Source organism: Syngnathus scovelli, chromosome 7 (genome assembly GCF_024217435.2).
Source record: "Syngnathus scovelli strain Florida chromosome 7, RoL_Ssco_1.2, whole genome shotgun sequence".
Taxonomy (NCBI): Eukaryota; Metazoa; Chordata; class Actinopteri; order Syngnathiformes; family Syngnathidae; genus Syngnathus; species Syngnathus scovelli.
In genome coordinates, this window is record NC_090853.1 from 11,481,368 (window position 1) to 11,501,995 (window position 20,628).

General features: G+C 41.4%; 3 protein-coding genes across 4 annotated transcripts; 1 reads left to right on the top strand and 2 right to left on the bottom strand.

Moving 5' to 3' along the window:
* Nucleotides 1–566: 566 nt before the first annotated feature.
* Nucleotides 567–13,002, bottom strand: unc119a1 (unc-119 lipid binding chaperone a1). Its single transcript, XM_049726805.2, has 5 exons — nt 12,446–13,002; nt 3,507–3,620; nt 2,958–3,048; nt 1,902–2,074; nt 567–1,545 (listed from the first exon to the last, which is right to left on the bottom strand). Exons 1-5 carry the CDS (start codon nt 12,567–12,569, stop codon nt 1,433–1,435), a joined length of 615 nt encoding a protein of 204 aa, XP_049582762.1. The 5' UTR covers nt 12,570–13,002; the 3' UTR covers nt 567–1,432.
* A 421-nt stretch (nt 13,003–13,423) lies between these two features.
* On the bottom strand, nt 13,424–15,989 carry crybb1l3 (crystallin, beta B1, like 3). 2 transcript variants are annotated; one of them, XM_049726804.1, is made up of 6 exons: nt 15,876–15,989; nt 15,328–15,401; nt 15,118–15,236; nt 14,875–15,007; nt 14,559–14,701; nt 13,424–14,215 (listed from the first exon to the last, which is right to left on the bottom strand). In XM_049726804.1, the coding sequence occupies exons 2-6, from the start codon at nt 15,391–15,393 to the stop codon at nt 14,047–14,049; spliced, it is 630 nt and encodes a 209-aa protein (XP_049582761.1). In that variant the 5' UTR covers nt 15,394–15,401; nt 15,876–15,989; the 3' UTR covers nt 13,424–14,046. The 2 variants fall into 2 exon arrangements, with proteins under 2 accessions (XP_049582761.1, XP_049582760.1); XM_049726803.1 differs by lacking the exon at nt 15,876–15,989 and adding an exon at nt 15,757–15,781.
* Nucleotides 15,990–17,403: 1,414 nt separating this feature from the next.
* On the top strand, nt 17,404–19,774 carry cryba1a (crystallin, beta A1a). Its single transcript, XM_049726807.2, has 6 exons — nt 17,404–17,555; nt 18,132–18,198; nt 18,334–18,452; nt 18,661–18,802; nt 18,948–19,090; nt 19,190–19,774. The coding sequence occupies exons 2-6, from the start codon at nt 18,160–18,162 to the stop codon at nt 19,335–19,337; spliced, it is 591 nt and encodes a 196-aa protein (XP_049582764.1). The 5' UTR covers nt 17,404–17,555; nt 18,132–18,159; the 3' UTR covers nt 19,338–19,774.
* Nucleotides 19,775–20,628: the final 854 nt, after the last annotated feature.

Sequence of the window (20,628 nt, forward strand, 5' to 3'; positions counted from 1 at the left end):
AGGTGGAATCGAACCCGCACCCTCCTAACTGTGAGGCGGACGTGCTACCCAGTGCCCCACCGAGCCGCCCTGGCAGTAAAGTCCATCCATCCATCCATTTTCTGAACCGCTTAGTCCCCACGGGGGTCGCGGGCGTGCTGGAGCCTATCCCAGCCATCATCGGGCAGTAGGCGGGGGACACCCTGAACCGGTTGCCAGCCAATCGCAGAGCACACAGAGACAAACAACCATTCGCACTCGCACTCACACCTAGGGACAATTTGGAGTGATCAATCGGCCTACCAAGCATGTTTTTGGGATGTGGGAGGAAACCGGAGTGCCCGGAGAAAACCCACGCGGGCTCGGGGAGAACATGCAAACTCCGCACAGGGAGGGCCGGAGGTGGAATCGAACCCGCACCCTCCTAACTGTGAGGCGGACGTGCTACCCACTGCGTCACCGAGCCGCCCGGCAGTAAAGTCACTTGTACAAATTCTTCCACCTGAGTTTTTTGCTTGTGAAGAGTAATTCGAATTGTCTCAAGCATGATTGGGTGTATTGATCAAAATCAAAGGCAATCACTCACATTTTCGGAAAAAAGTCCCATATTTATTGCATTGATGTAATTTCACTTTTCAAAATTGGACATAAAATTCTTACAACACTTAATATCATAATTAAAATGTATATGCAGTGTTCTGTACTACAATGTACTATGTACTGGATATCAAAATTTCTATGTATATTGTCTAACGCTTCAAAATGACTACTCTTTTGAAAAATACTCTAGACAATGCTATGAACCTGAAAGCAAACAAAAATGATACACAAATTGACAAATATCACGCTTGTCTGTCATTCTGAGCTGAGTCGTGTTGGGACCGAGTCATGTGACGTGTGCAATCAGAAATAGATTCCATCAGTAGTATAAACTATATAAACATCAGGACCCATAATGACAAAGTATTATGATCTCTAGCTATTAGTACTGGCTATCAAAACACACACAATGGAAATGAACTAATGTCCATCTACTGAACTGATATGTACTGTAGGGTAGTGATGGGAAAATGAAGCTTCAAATCTGCTTCATGATTCAGTTATTGATTTGTTTAGACTCCTTTAGATGACACTAATCATTCAAAGAAAGGATTTAAGAAGTGACAGGTCAGTGAGCTTTCAGCCCTATGCTGAATAGAAAGTGACATTCAGAGGAGTCAAAAATTATAACAACTGCTTCATGAGGACAAATTGAAGCTTCATTTCCCAATCACTACCGTATGCACAACACATGTGCCGGCCGCAGACACACTGCTGTAAATGCTCACTGGTGTACATTCCTACACAAGGAGCCAACAGCAATGAGACGTCCGTGTGGGTTCTTCTATTTAGGGCCCTGAAGTGGAAACGGCTGGGTGGACAATGTCTAAAGAAGGGGGAGGAAATGGTGGATCTATGGACCCCCGCTGTAGGAATAGTCTGCCTTGTTGTGCATCACCAGTTTGTTGTCCACAAAGTAGAAGCTGTCAGACTGTGTCTCATACGGATGAATGATCATCTCACGCACTATGAGAGAAGACAAAATATTTGGGATTTAAGTTTGGGGGATTTGTGAAGTTGTGAATATAATCCATACGAATATGGAAAGTAGTTTGAGAATTTATTTGACTACAGCAGGTCTTTGTACTAGTATGCACTTTGTCCTCACTACTGGGAGGACACTTGTAGAAAAAAACACAGAAGAAACACTATTGGCCTCCACAAATGAATTTCTGTGGCCATTTACAACAATATTTGTATTCATCCATCTATTCTACGGCAGTGATGCATATTGACGGGAAGAACGATTAAATGTTCTTCCACTAGATAGCAGAAGGTACAATAAACTTGTGTATCAAGCTGTTGAGTGGGATTGCGCTTACTGATGTCCTCTGACAGTGCCGGGAACTCGTAGATGTGCTCGCATGTGTTCTTGCTGCTGGGCATGCAAAAGCCAAACTCAAAGTCAAAGCTCTTGAGCAGCTGGTCTCGGAAGTAGTGTCTCTCGATCATACGGAAGTTGTTGATGGGTGTGTCGCCCACTGTGAACTCCACCCTGCACACACAAGAGGCCCACCCAGTCAAACTAGGCCACTGGTTCTTAACCTTTTTCCTTGTTCGCACCCCATTCAATTTACCAACCAGTTCTCGCACCCCAAACCCTAACCCTAAATAATTATTATAATAATAATTGGTTTACTTTACAGCTATAAGGCTTAATTTGCATTATCCCTAATGCCAATTAACACAATGACTTCTTGATTTCCAGAATTTTTCACTATTTTGGGTTACCTGACCATTTTCCCCGAAAAATTTTAAATTTCCCCCAGGGTATCCTCGCACCCCGTAGGAAGCATTCTCGCACCCCTAGAGGCTGCGAGCACCCCCGGTTAAGAACCACTGAACTAGGCTGTGGAAAACATACACATTACATGCTTGCTTGTTCAATCAAAAAGTACAGCTACTATTACACCATCCGTCCGTCCGTCCGTCCGTCCGTCCGTCCGTCCCTCCCTCCCTCCCTCCCTCCCTCCCTCCCTCCATCCATCCATCCATCCATCCATCCATCCATCCATCCATCCATCCATCCATCCATCCATCCATCCATCCATCCATCCATCCATCCATCCATCCATCCATCCATCCATCCATCCATCCATCCATCCATCCATCCATTTATCTATCCATCCAGGGCATAGTTGTTTCGCATTAATTCATTCCAGCACTGCTCAGAAGCATTGACAGAATGTTCTGTATGTTCTTGCTTGTCAGCCCACACATCCTGTTTGACTGTTCTGGTAGAACAGCCGGCCTTACAAGTTCATCATTTAGTTTTTGACGCTCTCTGTCTCTCTCTCTCTCTCTCTTTTGCTGTCTCACATCAAGTCTCTTTGTTTTAATTCCCTCTTGCCTTTCACTCAAATAGAAGGCAGACTTACGTGGCTCCGACCTGCCGCAACTGTAAAAAGGCAGGGGTGAACTGGTAGCGAACAAAGCGCCCGGCGTTGGGGTCACATTGCTTTCGACCTCCTGCGTGGATAAATGATATGATTGTGAGTTTGGAAGAAATAAAGCTAAAGCAATCCATTTAAACACAGTGAATACGAAACAACTTTTCCTTCAATAGATGCAGCACCATGTGTCTGCCCTCCATCTCGAGTAGCCCGTGGGCCTCTTCTAAAAATAGCTCATCATTGAAGGGAAATTGTGATTTCCTTGAATTATGTAAAAATGCAAACATTTGCACAGAGATGTACAAAGTGTTGCATATTGAGAAATACCAGAAACATCATTAACATAATCAGTGTCTTCACATAGGAGAGGTACTAATTGGAGTGAGAGTTTTATTTCGCGCGTATCAAACTGGTCGCCCTTCACATTATTCAGTATGCAGAAAGTAGCTCTCGGTTTCAAAAACATTGGTGACCTCTGCACTATAGTGAGCATGAGAGTTAAGTGGGGCATTTTTGTCAAGCTTATGAGCTGACCTGGTGCTGGAGGTTTAGTGATCTCAAACAGGACTGTTCCTGTTTCCATATCACGGATCTTAAATCTGGTGAAGTCGATCATGTGGACGTTTTCCTCTGGTGAACAAAGATAGTCTGAAAAAGAGAAGAAAAGTGATGCACTCACATGCACTGCTGTACACTATTGATGTCATTTTAACAAAAGGTTTGAGCAGGTGGACAGAAATGTGTGCAGATGTGCTGTTGTTGTTATATGGCACAAGTTCTGACAATCTATCCACCAATTTCTGTCCGCTTATTGAGCACAGAGTTACATGATCTGGAGTCTCCTTCAGCTGGATTTTTTTTTAAAGGAAAACTACCATTCCCACTCACAATTACACCTCCGGGCTCATCTTCAGTAAACCTGAAAAGCATGTTTTTGGAATGTGGGAGGGAAGCACACAAGCACGAGGAAAACATAGAAAGGTTGAAGCTAAGCATAGCTGTTCGCTTACAATCTTTAACATGTTATCGTTATTTTGTGGACATTTTCAATGGTCCCCTTTTTACCCCATTAAACCATGCGTCTGTGTCCGTGTGTTAGTGTGTGGGTGCGTGTGTGTGTGAAACGCTCCTTTGCCAACATGGGAGGAGGATTAGACATAAGAAGCTTATTGTGTTTTACCATCACATGGTCGAACCAGTGGCAGTGGACACACCTTGGCAAGTTTATTTTGTCCGTTCCACGTTGCGTAATACATTTAGACCAGACCTTCAAATATACAATTACGTTCATCGCAGAAAGAAAAAAACAAATGCAAGACAATCGCCTGAGGAAGCCGCAGTGTGTCTGAACCTGTAAACAAATCCAAACAGTATCATCTAAGTATTTGTGGGGGTTAGAGAGCAGATGGCCCAGGTAGGCTTTAGCCACCTGCTTGAAGATATTTATAGACCATTTAATAAAATAAAGCACACTATAGTTGACACCTAGGCTTAGAGTGCCCTAAATATGAACAACGCTATATTGCGATGGCTGCTTGTTCTAATTTATTGGACTTGCTTGCCTGTACATTAAAAAAAGAAGTCATTGCAAATGCATAATGACTAGTGGTAAACATCTAATGTTAATCATGATCATTAAAATCTTGCTTCACTTTATATTACTTGAGGCACAGTTTTCTCTTCGCTGAGGTTTAATAGCCTGACGTGCTTTTCTGACATTTTGAGTGAGCGTGACGAATATGAGTTGGATCTAAAATGTATAAATCACACTTCAGTATTAAACTTTCACTCTTACTGCACTTTAATCATTTTTGCTTCAACCACTATATTGTGAAGCTTATTGCAGCCGACTTTGAGTGAGAGGCATGGCACACTCTGGACCGGTCGCAAGTCAATTGCAGGTCACTTAAAGAAAAACAAGCATTCACACTCATTTAAGTGGAACTTAAAAATAAATATAAAGACTGCAAAGTGACAACAGATAGATGAGGGAAAATCAAGGCAGTGGAATTTGCAATATACTTATTTTATTCTATTCCTTCTTTCTGCCATAAATTTCTTTCCTGTCACAAATCCCTCACAGATAAAAACCAGCTCACTAGTACTTAATGCTATAAGTGCATCTAAAAAGTCTACACACCCTTGTTCAAATCATTTGTTTGTATTAAGGACAAAACATGACAGCAAGATTTATCATTTTGACATTTTCCACCATTAATGTAATTTAGAAGTTGTACAACTCAATTGAAAAAAAAACATAGGTGCATATACATATACTAGGTTGAAATCTGTTAGATTATGAGGGCATCTTCAGATCACCTGGGCCATAAGTGAAAGATGAAGTTCCTCTAAAGTTTATAAACTAAAACTAATATGTTCAACTATATAGAACATTTTATTTTATTAAATAGAATTAAAATTAAAATGCTTAAAACAACAAAAAAACTAATTGAAATGACCTTTTCCACTGCCAAACTGACTAAAATTTACTGTAATTATAGCAAAAATGCCCTGAGCCCAATTAAAAAGCGCTTGACTGGTTAATTCTGAAAATAGCCACACGGTGATAATGGGGTGCGCACTAATACAACTGCAACATCCTGTATATTTTGACTCCCCCTTTTTTAAAAAAGTCAATTGCTTTTTGGGGAAATTCAGTCATACCGTTTATAGGTCGCAAACATGGGGGAAATAACGATGCATAGATTTTTTAAAACATTTTTGCTGCCTTCCAAAAACTCAACAAAAAGATTGTACTCTTTTTGCCCCATATGCATTTATGTAAAATTAAACAGTTATTGTGTAAATATTGTGTGATTTAGCCATCCAACAATAAAAAGAAAGAATATCCTCTGTAACCTCCCAATGAACCAAACAGTGTGCCAAGGTGCCTACGGGTGCTGTTGAAGTGAGACATGACACAGCCTGCCATACAAGGGTACACTGCACCATGTGAACGTAGAGTTGTGATGCTAATGTCACTGCGGCCTGCCCCTGGCTATGGATTATTGTGCGTGTGTGCGTGTGTGCGTGTGTGTGTGTGCGTGTGTGCGTGTGTGTGTGTGTGTGTGCGTGTGTGTGTGTGTGTGTGTGAGTGGTATGAGCGCACACACCTGCCTACTTCGGTACGGGTTTGTGGGAGAGTCCAACGGACAAGAACATGTGTTGTGGGAAGTCAATCCTTGTCCGAAAGTCTGTAATTCCACGCTAATCTCTGGGATTAAAGAGCTATACGTGGCATCTCACTTTGCTCTTTGGCAGTGTTGCATTCAAGTCCTGTTTGTATTAACAAGTGACTCAAAATCCAAATTATGACGCTGATGAAAGGCAACCAGAAAAATAATAGCCGGCTTGCTTCAGGGCAAATTTATGTGTGTTTTTTCAGAAAAGGCTTTGCTCTTGCCACCATACCACATAAAATTCAAATTCTGTATCTTCCACTAACAACCCAGACTAAACCGAGCACTTCCCTTGCATCCAAAGCTTGTCATTCAATTAGGATGTCACCTCAGCTATTTTTTTGGACACTAATTACGACTTCTCTATCTAGCCAGGTTTTTTTTCACCATGTTATAGAAACTCAGGGCATTACAGAATATGTGCCATGAAGAAGTGAATTTAGCAGGCAGAAGATGAGGATCAATTCCAGAGGGGAAAAAAAAAATTGAGGAGGTGCAAATATTTGTCAGTAGGGGACTATGAATATATGGGGGTTCAATAGACACCCAATAATATGATGGACTACGGATTATTCCATTAGATATGTTGTTTTCTACCCCCCTTGACATTTATCTTCTTAATATTCTTATAAAACTTCTTTTCTCTTGTTCTCCTGAAATGTAATGACAGTCAAAAGAGAAGGCTTCAGGGATGCACCTTCATCAACTCCCCAAAGTGAAACACAAAATTTGCATAGCGCCTTCGCCTAGCGCGGAATTGCCTTTTATTTGCTGCGGCACATCAATTGAGCAGAGCAGTCAGGTGGATGAGGGCAAAGAAGAAGCCAAGTGAGCTGGCACTACTATCAAAAGGGTTGCTAGGTGACCATGGTGAAGGAAATCAAGTGGAGCTTTTTTTAGTGTGCGTACCTGCTCGCATGTGTGTGTGTGCATGTTGCAGTTATTTAACTTAATTTTATGGGAAGGAGTTAGCTTAGAGAGCTTCATTGAAAAAAATTTTTAAAAAATCTTTTCTAAAACAATAATGTTCAGTTTTGATCAAAATTAAGTGGTATTGTAACAAGTACAAGTGCAAGCATGTAGTGTATATTTCCTTTGGAAAATCTTCCAAGAATGCAAAGTGATAGGAACGATTATGTTTTGGTGCTACTTTGGTTTGGCTTCAGGCGAGGTATGCACTCTGAGGACCTCAAGTGAAATTGGAGAAATCGGTTACGTAAGCAAGAACAAACAAGAAGAAAGGAGACATAAATGTGGAAATACCCTTTGCACAATATCTTTATTTATTTTTTTATTTATTTATTTATTTATTTATTTATTTATTTATTTATTTATTTATTTACAACTCACGGTCATCTCCAAGTCTCAAGGCAAAAAAAAAAAAGATGACTTCACAGTACCTAAAGTCTGTATAATCTGTGTCACGTGTTAACATGTTCCTCCGTAATCTAACCAATTAACAGTTTGATACTTATCCTTCACTTTCAACTGTATATGTTAATTTTCACACCCCGGAGCTCACATCTCAAGTTTGTTATCATAGCACGTTTGTTTAAAGGGCAGACACATATCTTGCTCCAAATGTCTGCGGGGCACCACAGTAAAACTGTCATGGGTAAAGATGCTCTGTGTGAAGACTCACATCTTTTGTTGGTAACATGATTCACACCCCTTCAGCATGTGGATTAGGATTTTTTTTCATGTTCTTTCTGGATTAAGAATCTGTTGGTTTGTCTACAAATTTACACAACTACCTCTTTTATTTATTTATTTATTTATTTATTTATTTGAGGCGGCTCGGTGGCGCACTGGGTAGCACGTCCGCCTCACAGTTAGGAGGGTGCGGGTTCGATTCCACCTCCGGCCCTCCCTGTGCGGAGTTTGCATGTTCTCCCCGAGCCCGCGTGGGTTTTCTCCGGGCACTCCGGTTTCCTCCCACATCCCAAAAACATGCTTAGTAGGCCGATTGATCACTCCAAATTGTCCCTAGGTGTGAGTGCGAGTGCGAATGGTTGTTTGTCTCTGTGTGCCCTGCGATTGGCTGGCAACCGGTTCAGGGTGTCCCCTGCCTACTGCCCGATGACGGCTGGGATAGGCTCCAGCACGCCCGCGACCCCCGTGGGGACTAAGCGGTTCAGAAAATGGATGGATGGATGGATTTATTTATTTATTTATTTATTTATTTATTTATTTATTTATTTATTTATTTATTTATTTATTTGATTGTTTGGTTATTCACAAGACTATCCACTCCTCATCCATTTCTAAACCGTTTATCCTGATCCGGGCCACCAATCACAATGCACACATTGAAGCGGGCGATCATTCACACCCACATATACGTTCACGTTGTCATTGAATGGGAAGTGAAACCCCGCTGCCTGCACCATTGTCCATCAGTGACTCCATTAATCCTACAATATGACAAGATTAATATTTTTCTAATATTTTATTATCTTATTCAAGTAAGAAAAAAATAGGAAATCTGTTTTCTGGGTTTGATCATGTGATGTTTGTGATGCAGAATATTTTTGACTTGACTTCCCCTTTAATTTTGCACATGAATGCTCAGGGCCCTAAAAAAGTATTGGCCTTTTTCTCAAATTTGTAATTTTGATTCAACGTGGACATTAGGCATGACAAATTAGATATCATTATTATTACATGTTCACACATAAACAACTGTTTCATTTGAAAATATATAGTTCGTACTGTATGGTATACATATTCTTATCAACACTACTTTTTATCTCTTCACAGTCTACAATGAAGACTATAGTAGCTCTAAACATGTTGGGTAATCGCAATATAGTCGAGTCAGCATTTAAAAGCTTATGACGTGGATTAGCTCCACCCCAACCCTAGGAAAAAAAAAAGTAGGAGACGCCAACATGTTGCAAGACACAACTAGCCTTGTTGTACCATTCTGCGTGGATCATAGCAAAGCGAGGCTAACTGACATTTAGATGTCATCATCTCTGCATCTTAAAACCATCCACTGACCTTGTGTGCTTGGACTTCCAGTCCATGTGAAGGTTTACAGTAATATTCTCTCCCTTACAGGCCCCTCACAAAATTGGCAATAGAAGTGATCCCCCCCAAACCCTTGTAGGGAGATTTTGGAGGGCAACATAAAATAGATTGGGGGTGGGGGGCGCAAGAGAGACGCTTTAGAGAGATGTGACCATGTGATGTTGAGTGTTAGTACTCAGAACTTCTATTGAAACTAATTTAATGTAAGCATGGAGGTGTAACTAAAGAATCAGCACATATACGTACATTTGACAAATTTTGCGCACATTTTATGTTCATGTCTTCTTATATTATTTTACTACCAAGCAATCAGAGCGAACCAAATTTGAAATTTAGTCCATACAACACGACAAGTCACTCCTCATACTTGAGATGACTTTCAAGCTTCAAGACATCACAAACACACAACTCACAACAGAGCGAATAATGAGCATGAACTATTTGCAAGGAGTGGAAGCTGCAAAGCATGCTGGGAAGTTCTCTGCCTCACTTTCGGTATATTATACTGTATATAAATTCATGATAATGAACACATGCATCAAATTTCGAAGGAACAATAAAAATTAGTAGCAAACAGCAAGCCCCAAAGTTTATAACATTTCTGAGAATGGGGTTTACATAAAGTGACAGTCAACGTTCCAAATCAGGACAATGATACTCAAAGTGAAGGAATAAATACCAATGCCACAGAGGGACATGAGACTAGAGAGTATATTGAAGGATGAGAAGATGCCTGCCGGGAAAGTCATGTCTTAGGGAGTAATCAATAGCCTTCAGAAATTTGTACTTTAAGTTTTAGTCCACCTCAGACTTTTCTGCTCTTTTGGTTTCTTATAAAACTGATGAAGCATGAAGAGAAGGTGAGATGGTGGAAATTAATTGGAAATGCAGTCAAACAGAACATGGTTGAAGAAAGGACAGATGGAGAGAAAAGAGAGTAAATGCTAACAATTGCTGGGGTAAAAGATGAAAGCGCAGACTACGAACAAATGCTGATGTTCCATTTTTCCTTTCTCAGCAGTGCTTTTCAGTGGAAGTTTGCTTGGCTGCCTGTGTTGTGTCACACTAATCGTACTGAGACACCATGACTGGCTGCCTCTGAGCTGCCCCCATAACACGACCTTGCCTCTAGCTGTTGAGACAATCACTGTCCTCCTGACATCAGGCACCACTTTCCCATCCCTTATAACAGAAAATGAAGAGCTGAATTGTGTTCTTAACTCTTTGCAACTTCTCAATTGGGAACAGCATCTTTAAATCCCCAAAGTGTGACCGTTGCAGTTAGTGACGCATTACAGACAGAACATCTCAAATACACGACTAAATTTTTTTTTTTACTTTAGGGAAAATAAACTGGATTTTAATTCAACACACTAAGGCATCTGCAAAGCTAAGAAAGTGTATGCAGCGGAACATTCCAAAACAAAAGATGCTCAACATTGCAACACTGACCAGAAAAGAATGGGGGATTGACATAAAAAAAAAAAAAAACATTAGATGCCATGGCATTAAGTGGCCTCATTGGAAGAAAAAAAGCAAGCAAGCAAGCAAGGAATAAACGCCTTACCCTGAAAAATATGGCACGTATTTATGCATACGTTGTAGTTGCGGGATCTTTAATTACCTGTTGTGTGCCAGGTTGGTGCATAATATGGCGTTTCCGCCCTCCTAACATAATCCAGATTACGTGTAGTCACTGGTGAGGCAAGATTAGTGCACCATCATGGCTGATTTAAGTATTATCTCACTGATGCAGCGCCAATACAGTTTTTCCACTCACTCCGGTGGAATTGTGCTTCTATGGCTTGTTTATTTGATTAATTATTTGCAACTTTAAGTGTTTAACATCTATTCATAAGGACGAAAGAAATCTAGTACTTAATATAAATCAATCAAAATCAATTACATTACGTTACTTGTTTTATCCAGTGGACATTTGAGTTAACGTCCTTTACAGTGAGAAAACAGAGGCCTTGTGGTGGCTTCAGACATGGTGCAAATGTGACAATAATAGTTATTAGAATATAAAGCAAAATGATTTGTTGCAGTATTACTTTAACAAGTACTGCTGAACGCACCCATCCCCACCCCACGGGCAGGCCACAGGGGGCCGTGCCCACCCACCAAGATATTGGGTTGGAGCGGCGACACGGTGAAACACTGGTCTGCCTCACAGTTAGGAGGATGCGGGTTCGATTCCATCTCCGGCCAGCCCTGAGTGTAGTTTGCATGTTCTCTCCATGTTCACGCGGGTTTTCTCCGGGCACTACGGTTTCCTCCCACATCCTAACAACATGCTTGGTAGGCCGATTGGGCACACCAAATTGCCCCTAGGTGTGAGTGCGATTGCGGATGGTTGTTCGTCTCTGTGTGCCCTGCGATTAGCCAGCAACTGGCTCAGGGAGTTCCCGGCCTACCGCCCGATGACTGCTGGGATAGGCTCTAGCATGCCCACAATTTGTGCCCCGCTATTTCATCCAAAGCCAGCTGGGCCAAGTTCACTTGCTACAGAAGGGAGGATAAACAATAGAGAAACTGGATGGATAAAAAATAAAACTGTATTATGATGACGATGCTGTTGATGATGAATTGATTAAAATGATAGGTGGTTCTCAGAGGTTGACCTTTAATCATGACCTCTATATTCACAATAATTGAGTAAACATTGTGTTGCATTAAACTTCACAAACCTTACAAGTGTGTAGATTTATTTTAACTTGTTTATTTTTCACAAATGTAATCAATTGTGTCAACTGGAAAACTTTACATATCAGTTCTTTATGCAAAAAATACCGTGTGTGCTACCGTAACGTAACTAAAAGTCCAATTTATATTTCATCCACCTGACTGCTGATCTTTAACCGGTGAATTAAATTTCTCTCTCTCTCATTAGGTTATGTTACATTCTATCCACATTAGTGTCAAACTTCGAAACAAAAGTCACAGTTTCCCACCCAACTGCTCGACGAAACATCGATTCCACCTATGCAAAATATTTGTTACCCTATTGGGTGACTGACTGCGTCTCTTTGAAAAAAGGAATGGAGAGTTTTTGGTGTCGCTGTCCATGGTGCATGAGTGCGCTTGGAGACCTCGTTGATTGCAAACGTCGTGTTTGCCGGATATAGCTGCGCGATATAAAGTCACACACAGGGGCACAGGAGTAGATGGGCAACCCTAATCTGAAGCAGCAAGGATTTAACCGCACGCCCCTATCTTGCCAATTACACGTACAGTTTCCGAATAGACAAGGACACTTACTCTTGGTGATCTTTTGTAAACCAAGCACATCCTCAGGCGTGATGACGCTGTTTCTGCGCAGTTCTTCCTCAGTGGTGACGGGGATGCCCATGTCTGACGAGTTGCAGCCTTGCTGCACTTTCATGTCCTGCGAGGAACACTTGAGCGTGGAGCAGGCTGGCTTGAACTGGCGCTTTTCTGACAAGAAGTGGAAGGAGCTCTCGTCGGCGTCGTCGACTTGGCGGTGGCCGCGGGAGGCGATTTGCTTGCGTCGAAGGCTGCCTAATACACCGCGCAGCAAAGAGCAGGCTCAGTGCCCGGGTCCAAAATAGCCCATTCTCCGTGCCTCGCACCTCCCTTCTTCTCCTCTCGATCCGGTAAAAGATCAAAATCAGCCCTTAGCTCCCTCCCTTCCTCCCTCGCTTCCTCCCTCCCTCCTTTACTCGCTCAAGGCTCATCGGCTCTCACAACAGGCTAAACCAAATCCTGCGGCTTTAAACGAGCGCTGCGCACGCCGTCATGACAGTCTGCAGTCGTCTGCTCAACGACACTGAGGACCTTTTTCGGCATGTTCTCCATCTCTCTCTCTCTCTCTCTCTCTCTCTCTCTCTCTCTCTCTCTCTCTCTCTCTCTCTCTCTCTCTCTCTCTGCCATCAAATTAGATGCTATTCATTCTGATCCCTCAAGGTGGAATTTCTTAGGCTCATCTACACACACACACACACACACACACACACACACACACACACACACACACACACACACACACACACACACACACACACACACACACACACACACACACAGACACACACACACACGCACACACGCACGCACGCACGCACGCACGCACACACGCGCGCGCGCGCGCACACACGCAAATGTCAAGTTATTTAAGTGAGCATACAAGTATACAAAGGCATCTTATTTTCCCTGACATAATGTTCAATAAAATGCAAAACAATAAACCTATACTGTAAGAAAAAACAAGAACACAAGTTTGACAGTGTGACAAAGTTTGCACTTTTTATTATTTGTCTTTGTTTCCAGTGGAAAGTTCCAGATGCCAGCATCCCTGAGAAGGTGTGAATGTAAGTCTTCTTGGCGGGCTCTGACATGCGATCAAGTGGACCAGCCCAAAAAAACAAATCATGTCTGCAAAAGGCACAGCCCTGCACAGCCACCAGAGGTCCTGTGTGTTGTTCTATGAAGATACATATTGCAGGGCGGCATGTACGGATCTGACAAGAGTCTATGGTTATATTATACAGTTGGTGGAATTACTGATTTGTTATGCAGGCTGATTTGCATCATTGTTCAGGCAACACATATGTGCATCTGTATAAAGGAAAGGGTTGAAATAGCACAAACTGCTAACTATCAAGGAAACATAATAAATGCCATTATCATTCTTATGAGGTCTGGAGACAGAGCGCATCGCTGCTTACTGCATTTTACCAATAGTGCAGCTACTATGGAAACCTTATGTACTCCCAAACTGTGCTGACAAAATCAGTAACAATATTCAGTAGCAATGTGCTTTGTGTTGTAAAGTGGTCAGTGAAGATTTTGCAAGTCACTTGCAGTTTAGCGTGACCCTTTTGCCCAGAACCTGACCGGTTTTAGGCGTTGACCTCAAAGCAGCCTCTGCGGTGTGTCTGCATATCTTTCACCCTACGAATCGATTGGATCTGGGGATGGTGGGCTCCCCACTCATTCCAGTGCTTGAAAGAGCCCGTTTCCATCACATACTGGTAACCACGGTAGCCTGGGTACTGGTAGGCCACCCACCTATGAAAAAGAAGGCATCAACCATAAATATACATTGCAAATTAACCAACCAAATTATTGTTTTCTGTTTAGTTTGCATAAAACACATTTTTCTATTTTTTATGTTATCTGATCTTACACAATTTGATTTGTTTGTTGACCACTTGCGCTATTGGAAATCAATATGTACCAAACATTATGGTGCTGGTTTGATAGCACTGACAGACCTAGAGAAGTTGCTACGGGAGTCCCAACTTTACAAGAGACAATTCACTGATATTAGTATGTCACTAGTTTTACTGCTTTTTCTAGTGGTTTGGCGCATATTTCTAAATCGTATGCAGAGCTAAGGGAAAAAACTTACGTTCCACCAGTGACCTGAATGCTAGCGACGCGGTCCTGGAAGCCGTAAGACCACAAGCTTGGAATATCCTCATCACACACCTCCATCTTGCGACCTTCAAAATTTGTGCACTCATACAAGCAAATCTTGTGGTCCTGGGAGTCCTACAAACACACACAGAACTTTTTAAATAAGATGTTGTTTGGTAGCCTGCTACAAGATTAACATAAATAAAAACTAAACTGTGCATTAAATGATGAGAGATGGTGAGAGATTAATAGGCTAGACAGTCATGCCTGGGTCTCCTAGCCTTGAATATGGCTAATACTGAACTTACCATTTTTACTGGTCTGACTGACATGAGACGGTCACACCTATAGCTGTTGGACCAGGTGTCCCATCTGGGGTATTCTCCTTTCTCCAGCATGAACATCTCACCAGTCAAGTTCTGCTGCTCATAACCCACCCAGCTGCAATATCACATAACACACATGCAGACAGGCAAAGACATGCTACATGGCTATTTTATCAGCAGAGACATTCTGCACAATGACGGCACCGCGTGGCACTCATGACTTACGGCCCATTCTCTACCCGGATGGAGCCGATTTTTTCTAAACCCTTCTCGCATAGGTTACGACACTCTCCGAACAGATCCATTCTACGGCCTTGGAAGTTCTCAAATTCATAGAGGTAAATCTACAGAGAAGCACATTACAGCAGATGATGAAATCTATCAATCCCATTTAATTTGGCTGCTCACTAACCACCATTATGTACTTTTTAGTACCTTATGATTATGTAGCCCAATGGCAGGGTGGCTGCCAATGCTGCCTTGAGTACCTGAGTGAGACATCGTCAGAGCTGTACAGAAACAAAAGGAAACACAGTTACACATGATTACAGTGTTCATTATACACTTACATAGTTTAAGAGCTAAATAAATCACATCATTTTCTGACACGAAAAGGGATTTTCAATTTGATATACAGTTAAATAAACATTATGATGGAATAGACTAAATTATCAGTTTCCAGTTGTATCCCCTGAATTTGTCCTGTGAGAAAAAAAAAAAGGATTCACCAAAAAGCCCACATATGTAAAATTGTCGCATTCCATTAAAAAGAGGAATTAAAATGAGACGCGGCCTTCAATCTTTTCTGTCAGTTTTACATCCCTAGCGAGCCGGTTGAATAGAAAGAAAAGAAATAAATCACACCCTGCTGCATTTTATGTCAATCTTCCATCTGCTCACTCGATGCCCATGAGGTGAATCCACACACAGAAAAAACAACAGTCTCATCCCTCTATCATCTGCAGTTTGTACAAAAAACTTACTTTTACACAAGCAGCTTGAAATGAGTCGATCTTTAGGGACAGTAATAGGTGACGGAGCAAGCGAGTGCGGATGTATATATACATTTACGCCCGTTAAGCCAGTACAGAGAGAGGTTTCTGGTTTCTCATTGGCTGATGGCTGTTTTGGAGCACAGTGTGCGGGTTCAAAGGTCATGATGCGTCGACAAGTCATGCTGACTTGGCTGACTGTTTTGTTGCACAGACCCATTGTTAGAAGTGCGGCCATTCACTGCCATCAGCATAATGTTAAACACGCACACGCGCATGTACTCTCTCGGCAGTGTTCACTTTTTCTAATTTTATTATTTATTTATTTATTTTACAAATTTTACTACAGTTTAGCCCTTTGGGCTTTAACGATTTGGTTTAATCGGCTCTAAGATTTTCAAGTGTGGTGTTGTGTATATATATGTATTACAGTCATTGGTGTTGTACAAAATATTTTTGGGAGATTTTTTTTTTTTGACAAACTCATCATGGCTAAGGTTAGACAAATGTCTTTTGCTTTAGGACAAAGGAGATTAAACTTGATGTCTAGGATGACACCTGTGAAACCAGTTGCAGCAGTCCACCCAAAAGCAGATAAGCTCGTGTTCCACTCCAGGCACAATTGCTAAGGACTTTGCATCCGAATATTAAAATCTGTGATTTTATTTTCAGTTATGTTGCAATTTTGAATCAATGCAGGTGGAGGTACTCTGCTTAAAATGCCCCCAATTAAATGTTATGCCATACAACCAAAAAGCTGGGACACATACTGTATATATGTGTCAAATGTCAAGTCAAACCAATTTTACAAGACAGTTTAGATTTGAGCTTCTCACACAAAATACATGATATAAAGTCATGCGACTGTCCTTTTCACTTAAATTCTTCATTTAAATTCTAGATTCATCTATTGCATGTGAAATATGCAAAAAAATATCAGCATGTGAATTTGTAGCCTTTGTTCCCTTTTCAGATTTTTTTTATGCTCGATGAAAGTGTTAATATGCTACCTGATAAAAGCAAAAAAAATGTTTACTAGAGTCATTTACAACATCGAGACGGATGACAAGGTCAGTTGTCAATGAGTATAAATAGTTGTGTGGAGGTAAGTGTATTTCTTTGTGTGGGATTGAATGCATCTCTGTCATTGGCAGTGTAGGTGTATGCGTTACTGAGCATGTGTGCACAAAGAAGTCAGAGAAGAGGTTGGAAGAGCATGGATGTGAGCGTAGTGGGGTTGGACATGAAGGAGAGATGGACTAAAATCTGTTAATGCAGTTCAAATTAAACCTGTTCATGTGAATATAAATATCCCAGTGAATACATGATCACGTCTTTCTTTAATTCCCATGATTTCCTCTTTTCACGCAGAAGCTGTGTGGTTCAGTGCGCAGGTTACCTTTTTTTTCTGCTTTTCTTTTATAACTTGTGCTTATCCGCACTGGGCATGTCGCCCTTCATCTAGTTTCACTGTGGCCCATTAAAAGCCAGCAGCTCACTTTCAAACAATGGTGTGAGCAGCAATGTGCTGACTATAATCCGGACCCAGAAGCCCTGTAACTTTTCAGCACCACCATGTATAAATAGTCCCATATGCTCTGGGGTCAGAACGCCGTTATTGTGGAGCCCCCCTCGCGAACACTGTGCTGCTATTCTTTGGGGCCTGGTCAGGTAAGCCATCATTCTATTCAGCCTATAGTTAGAGCATTTACATTTGTGTGTCCCTTGTGTTTTTTGTTTCTGCTGAGACACAGAAATGTTCAACCACATACTAGGCAGCCACAGGGAGGTCATACAACAATTGAGCATGTGAGAACCTTCTATCGAAGGAAGACAGCATGAGAGCTCACTGGCCACACCATTCGCTTGGATGAGATCCAGTTCAGTAGTTAGACCAAACATTTTTTTGGCAACACAAACCTTTCTCATATTTCTACCTTGTGGCTACATTGACTAACCAAAATATAAGGGACACTTTTCACGAGGGTGATATACAGTAGATTTTAATGAACGGCTCAATGCCTGAATTAATTGAAAATGCGCATTTTTTATTTTATTTTTGCAAAGACATAATTCTTTATACAGCTCTTCTATTGGACCCCATTAGATCATGCAGAAGGAACGTCACAATTCCACCACCAAACATAAATCGTACTTGTCAATATGGCTCCCTAAATATGCTTTTCAAAAATATTGTCAATTAAAAACAACATGAACATGATTTTTCTATTTCTCTGTGCTCTGAAGGTAAATTGCCATTACGATAAACGATAGCATGGCACAGAATAATCCCAACCCACTGGGACCATGGAAGGTGAGTCTTACCTCTTTAGATGGATAATTATTCACTGAAGGTAATCAGTAGTATGTAATGATTGGTCTAATGATGTGTTCACACATTAGTGTGTGTGTCATCATCTGCATATGTATGCATTCATGTCCACTGCAGATCACAGTTTATGACCAAGAGAACTTCCAGGGCAAGCGGCTAGAGTTTACCTCCTCCTGCCAGAATATCATGGAAAGTGGCACTGACAACATCCGCTCCTTGAAGGTGGAGTGTGGAGCGTAAGTCATTAACAATCTGAATTGGTGATTCTTACAGTGTGGTGCAAGTGTCACTTGTAGCACAAGAAAGAAACTTTTATTTTTTAAACTTTTCATTTGCTTCTCAAGTACAATATATTTTCAGAGTTCTCTGGACGTAAGCATCACGTGATGATGTTCTGCCAGTCCCCAAAAATCTTTAACTGTTTGACATTACATGTGTGGATAGTTGGATCGGATATGAGCACTCCAGCTTCTGTGGACAGCAGTTTGTTTTGGAGAGAGGAGAGTACCCTCATTGGGAGTCATGGAGTGGCAGCATTGCCTATCACACTGAGAGGATGATGTCCTTCCGCCCCATCTGCTCTGCTGTGAGTCTTCCTCCAAGCTGTGACACTGATTCAGAGTTTAGAAAGCACACAGCCGGATTCACTTGTCATTAGTGCTCAATGTGTGCTGGTTAACACTAAAAAAAAGCAAATACCAGAGTTTATTAATAGAGTTGACTTTCTACAGAACCACAAAGAATCTAAGATGGTGGTGTTTGAAAAAGAAAACTTTATGGGACACCAATGGGAGATAAGCGACGACTACCCATCACTGCAGGCCATGGGCTGGGGAACCAATGAGATTGGCTCCATGCAAGTTCAGAGTGGAGCGTAAGTTGTGTACATTTATACAGATAATGGCCCAAGGGAAGTCAATCAACAATCTTATTTGACTAAAACCAGCATATTTTGCCTCTATTCTTGCTACAGCTGGGTGTGCTACCAGTTCCCCGGTTACCGTGGTTACCAGTACATTCTGGAGTGTGATCGCCATGGCGGCGAGTACAAACATTACAGAGAATGGGGCTCCCATGCTCAGTCGTTCCAAGTGCAGTCATTGCGTCGCATCCAGCAATGAGATCTTTCCTAAAGCTCCACGACTTCCGCCTCTCCCTCCTTCCTCCATAATCATTCCAGCATTCCCTGGTGCTTTGTCATCAAAATGTCTGCCGCCATGTTCTGTTGCTGAATGCTGAAAAGCTTTGACTGAATAGAATAAATGATAAAGAGAGGGAGAAAGTGAGCAGCAGCTGAGATATGCAACTGACCCCCGGAGAACAGAGGAAAATGAAGGTGTCTTCAAATGTCTGTGAAGTTGATGTCAGTCAGACACAGTGCAGGTGCAAGAGAAAATGGGCAAGTCAAAATAAAGAGTAAAACAAGAATCTGCAGCTAACACTCATGTACTTGTTTGAACTGTATGTTTTAATTCCATGACATTCTCATTGAAGGGCCTGATTAAGAACAGAGACAATCAAATGCGACCTAATAAAGGAGCTCTATCTAAGACTATAATTACACTGTGCATATCTTATAATGGAGTTTCATTTAGCTTTCTTGTAGTTGTAGCTAAATTATTTTGTTAGAAACAGATTTCAGTACAATGCAATGCAATTCTACACCACTAACTGCAACAGCTTTAAGAACTACTTCTTAAAGTCCAGTGGTGTCAAACTCATTTTTGTCGCGGGCCGCATTGTAGTCATAGTTCCCTTCAGAGGGTCATTATGACTGTCAACCCAGATAAATGGATGAACAACTCATATTATATACAGTATAAGCTACAAAACAAACTGACAAATAACTGGTTTTCAAATCAGACGAGTAAAAATTGTTCAAATATTTTAAAAAGATTATTTTTTAAATTGGAGACAATTTTTCAGTTTTAGTAATTAATGAATGAATGAATTCGATGCACAATTTGTCTTTGCGGGCCAGATAAAATGATGTGGTGGGCCGTGTCTGGCCCCCGGGCCTTGAGTTTGACATCTGTGTCTTAGACAATAAAAAATCCAGAGTATTTTTTTTTTTTTTTTTTACCAATTGTTAGGTTACGGATTCTAGTTATTGATCTGACTCCAAATTGCGATCAACACTTAACACATAAATTGCTATGTCCTAATCCACACACTGGCGCACCTAACAATTTTGCGAGTTCGTTCTGTCAAAGAGAAGACCAGTAGATCAATCAGACCAAATTTACCAATTATTTATTCCTGACAAAGCGCACTAATACAGGCCTGAGTCCCGGGTCCCTCACACTAAAACTCGTGCGTTTTTGTGACCACCAAAAGACGACACATTCTTCCGGGTTGCCCAGTTTTAAAGAAACACAATATGAATATTAAAGCATGCAAAATATTGTGAGA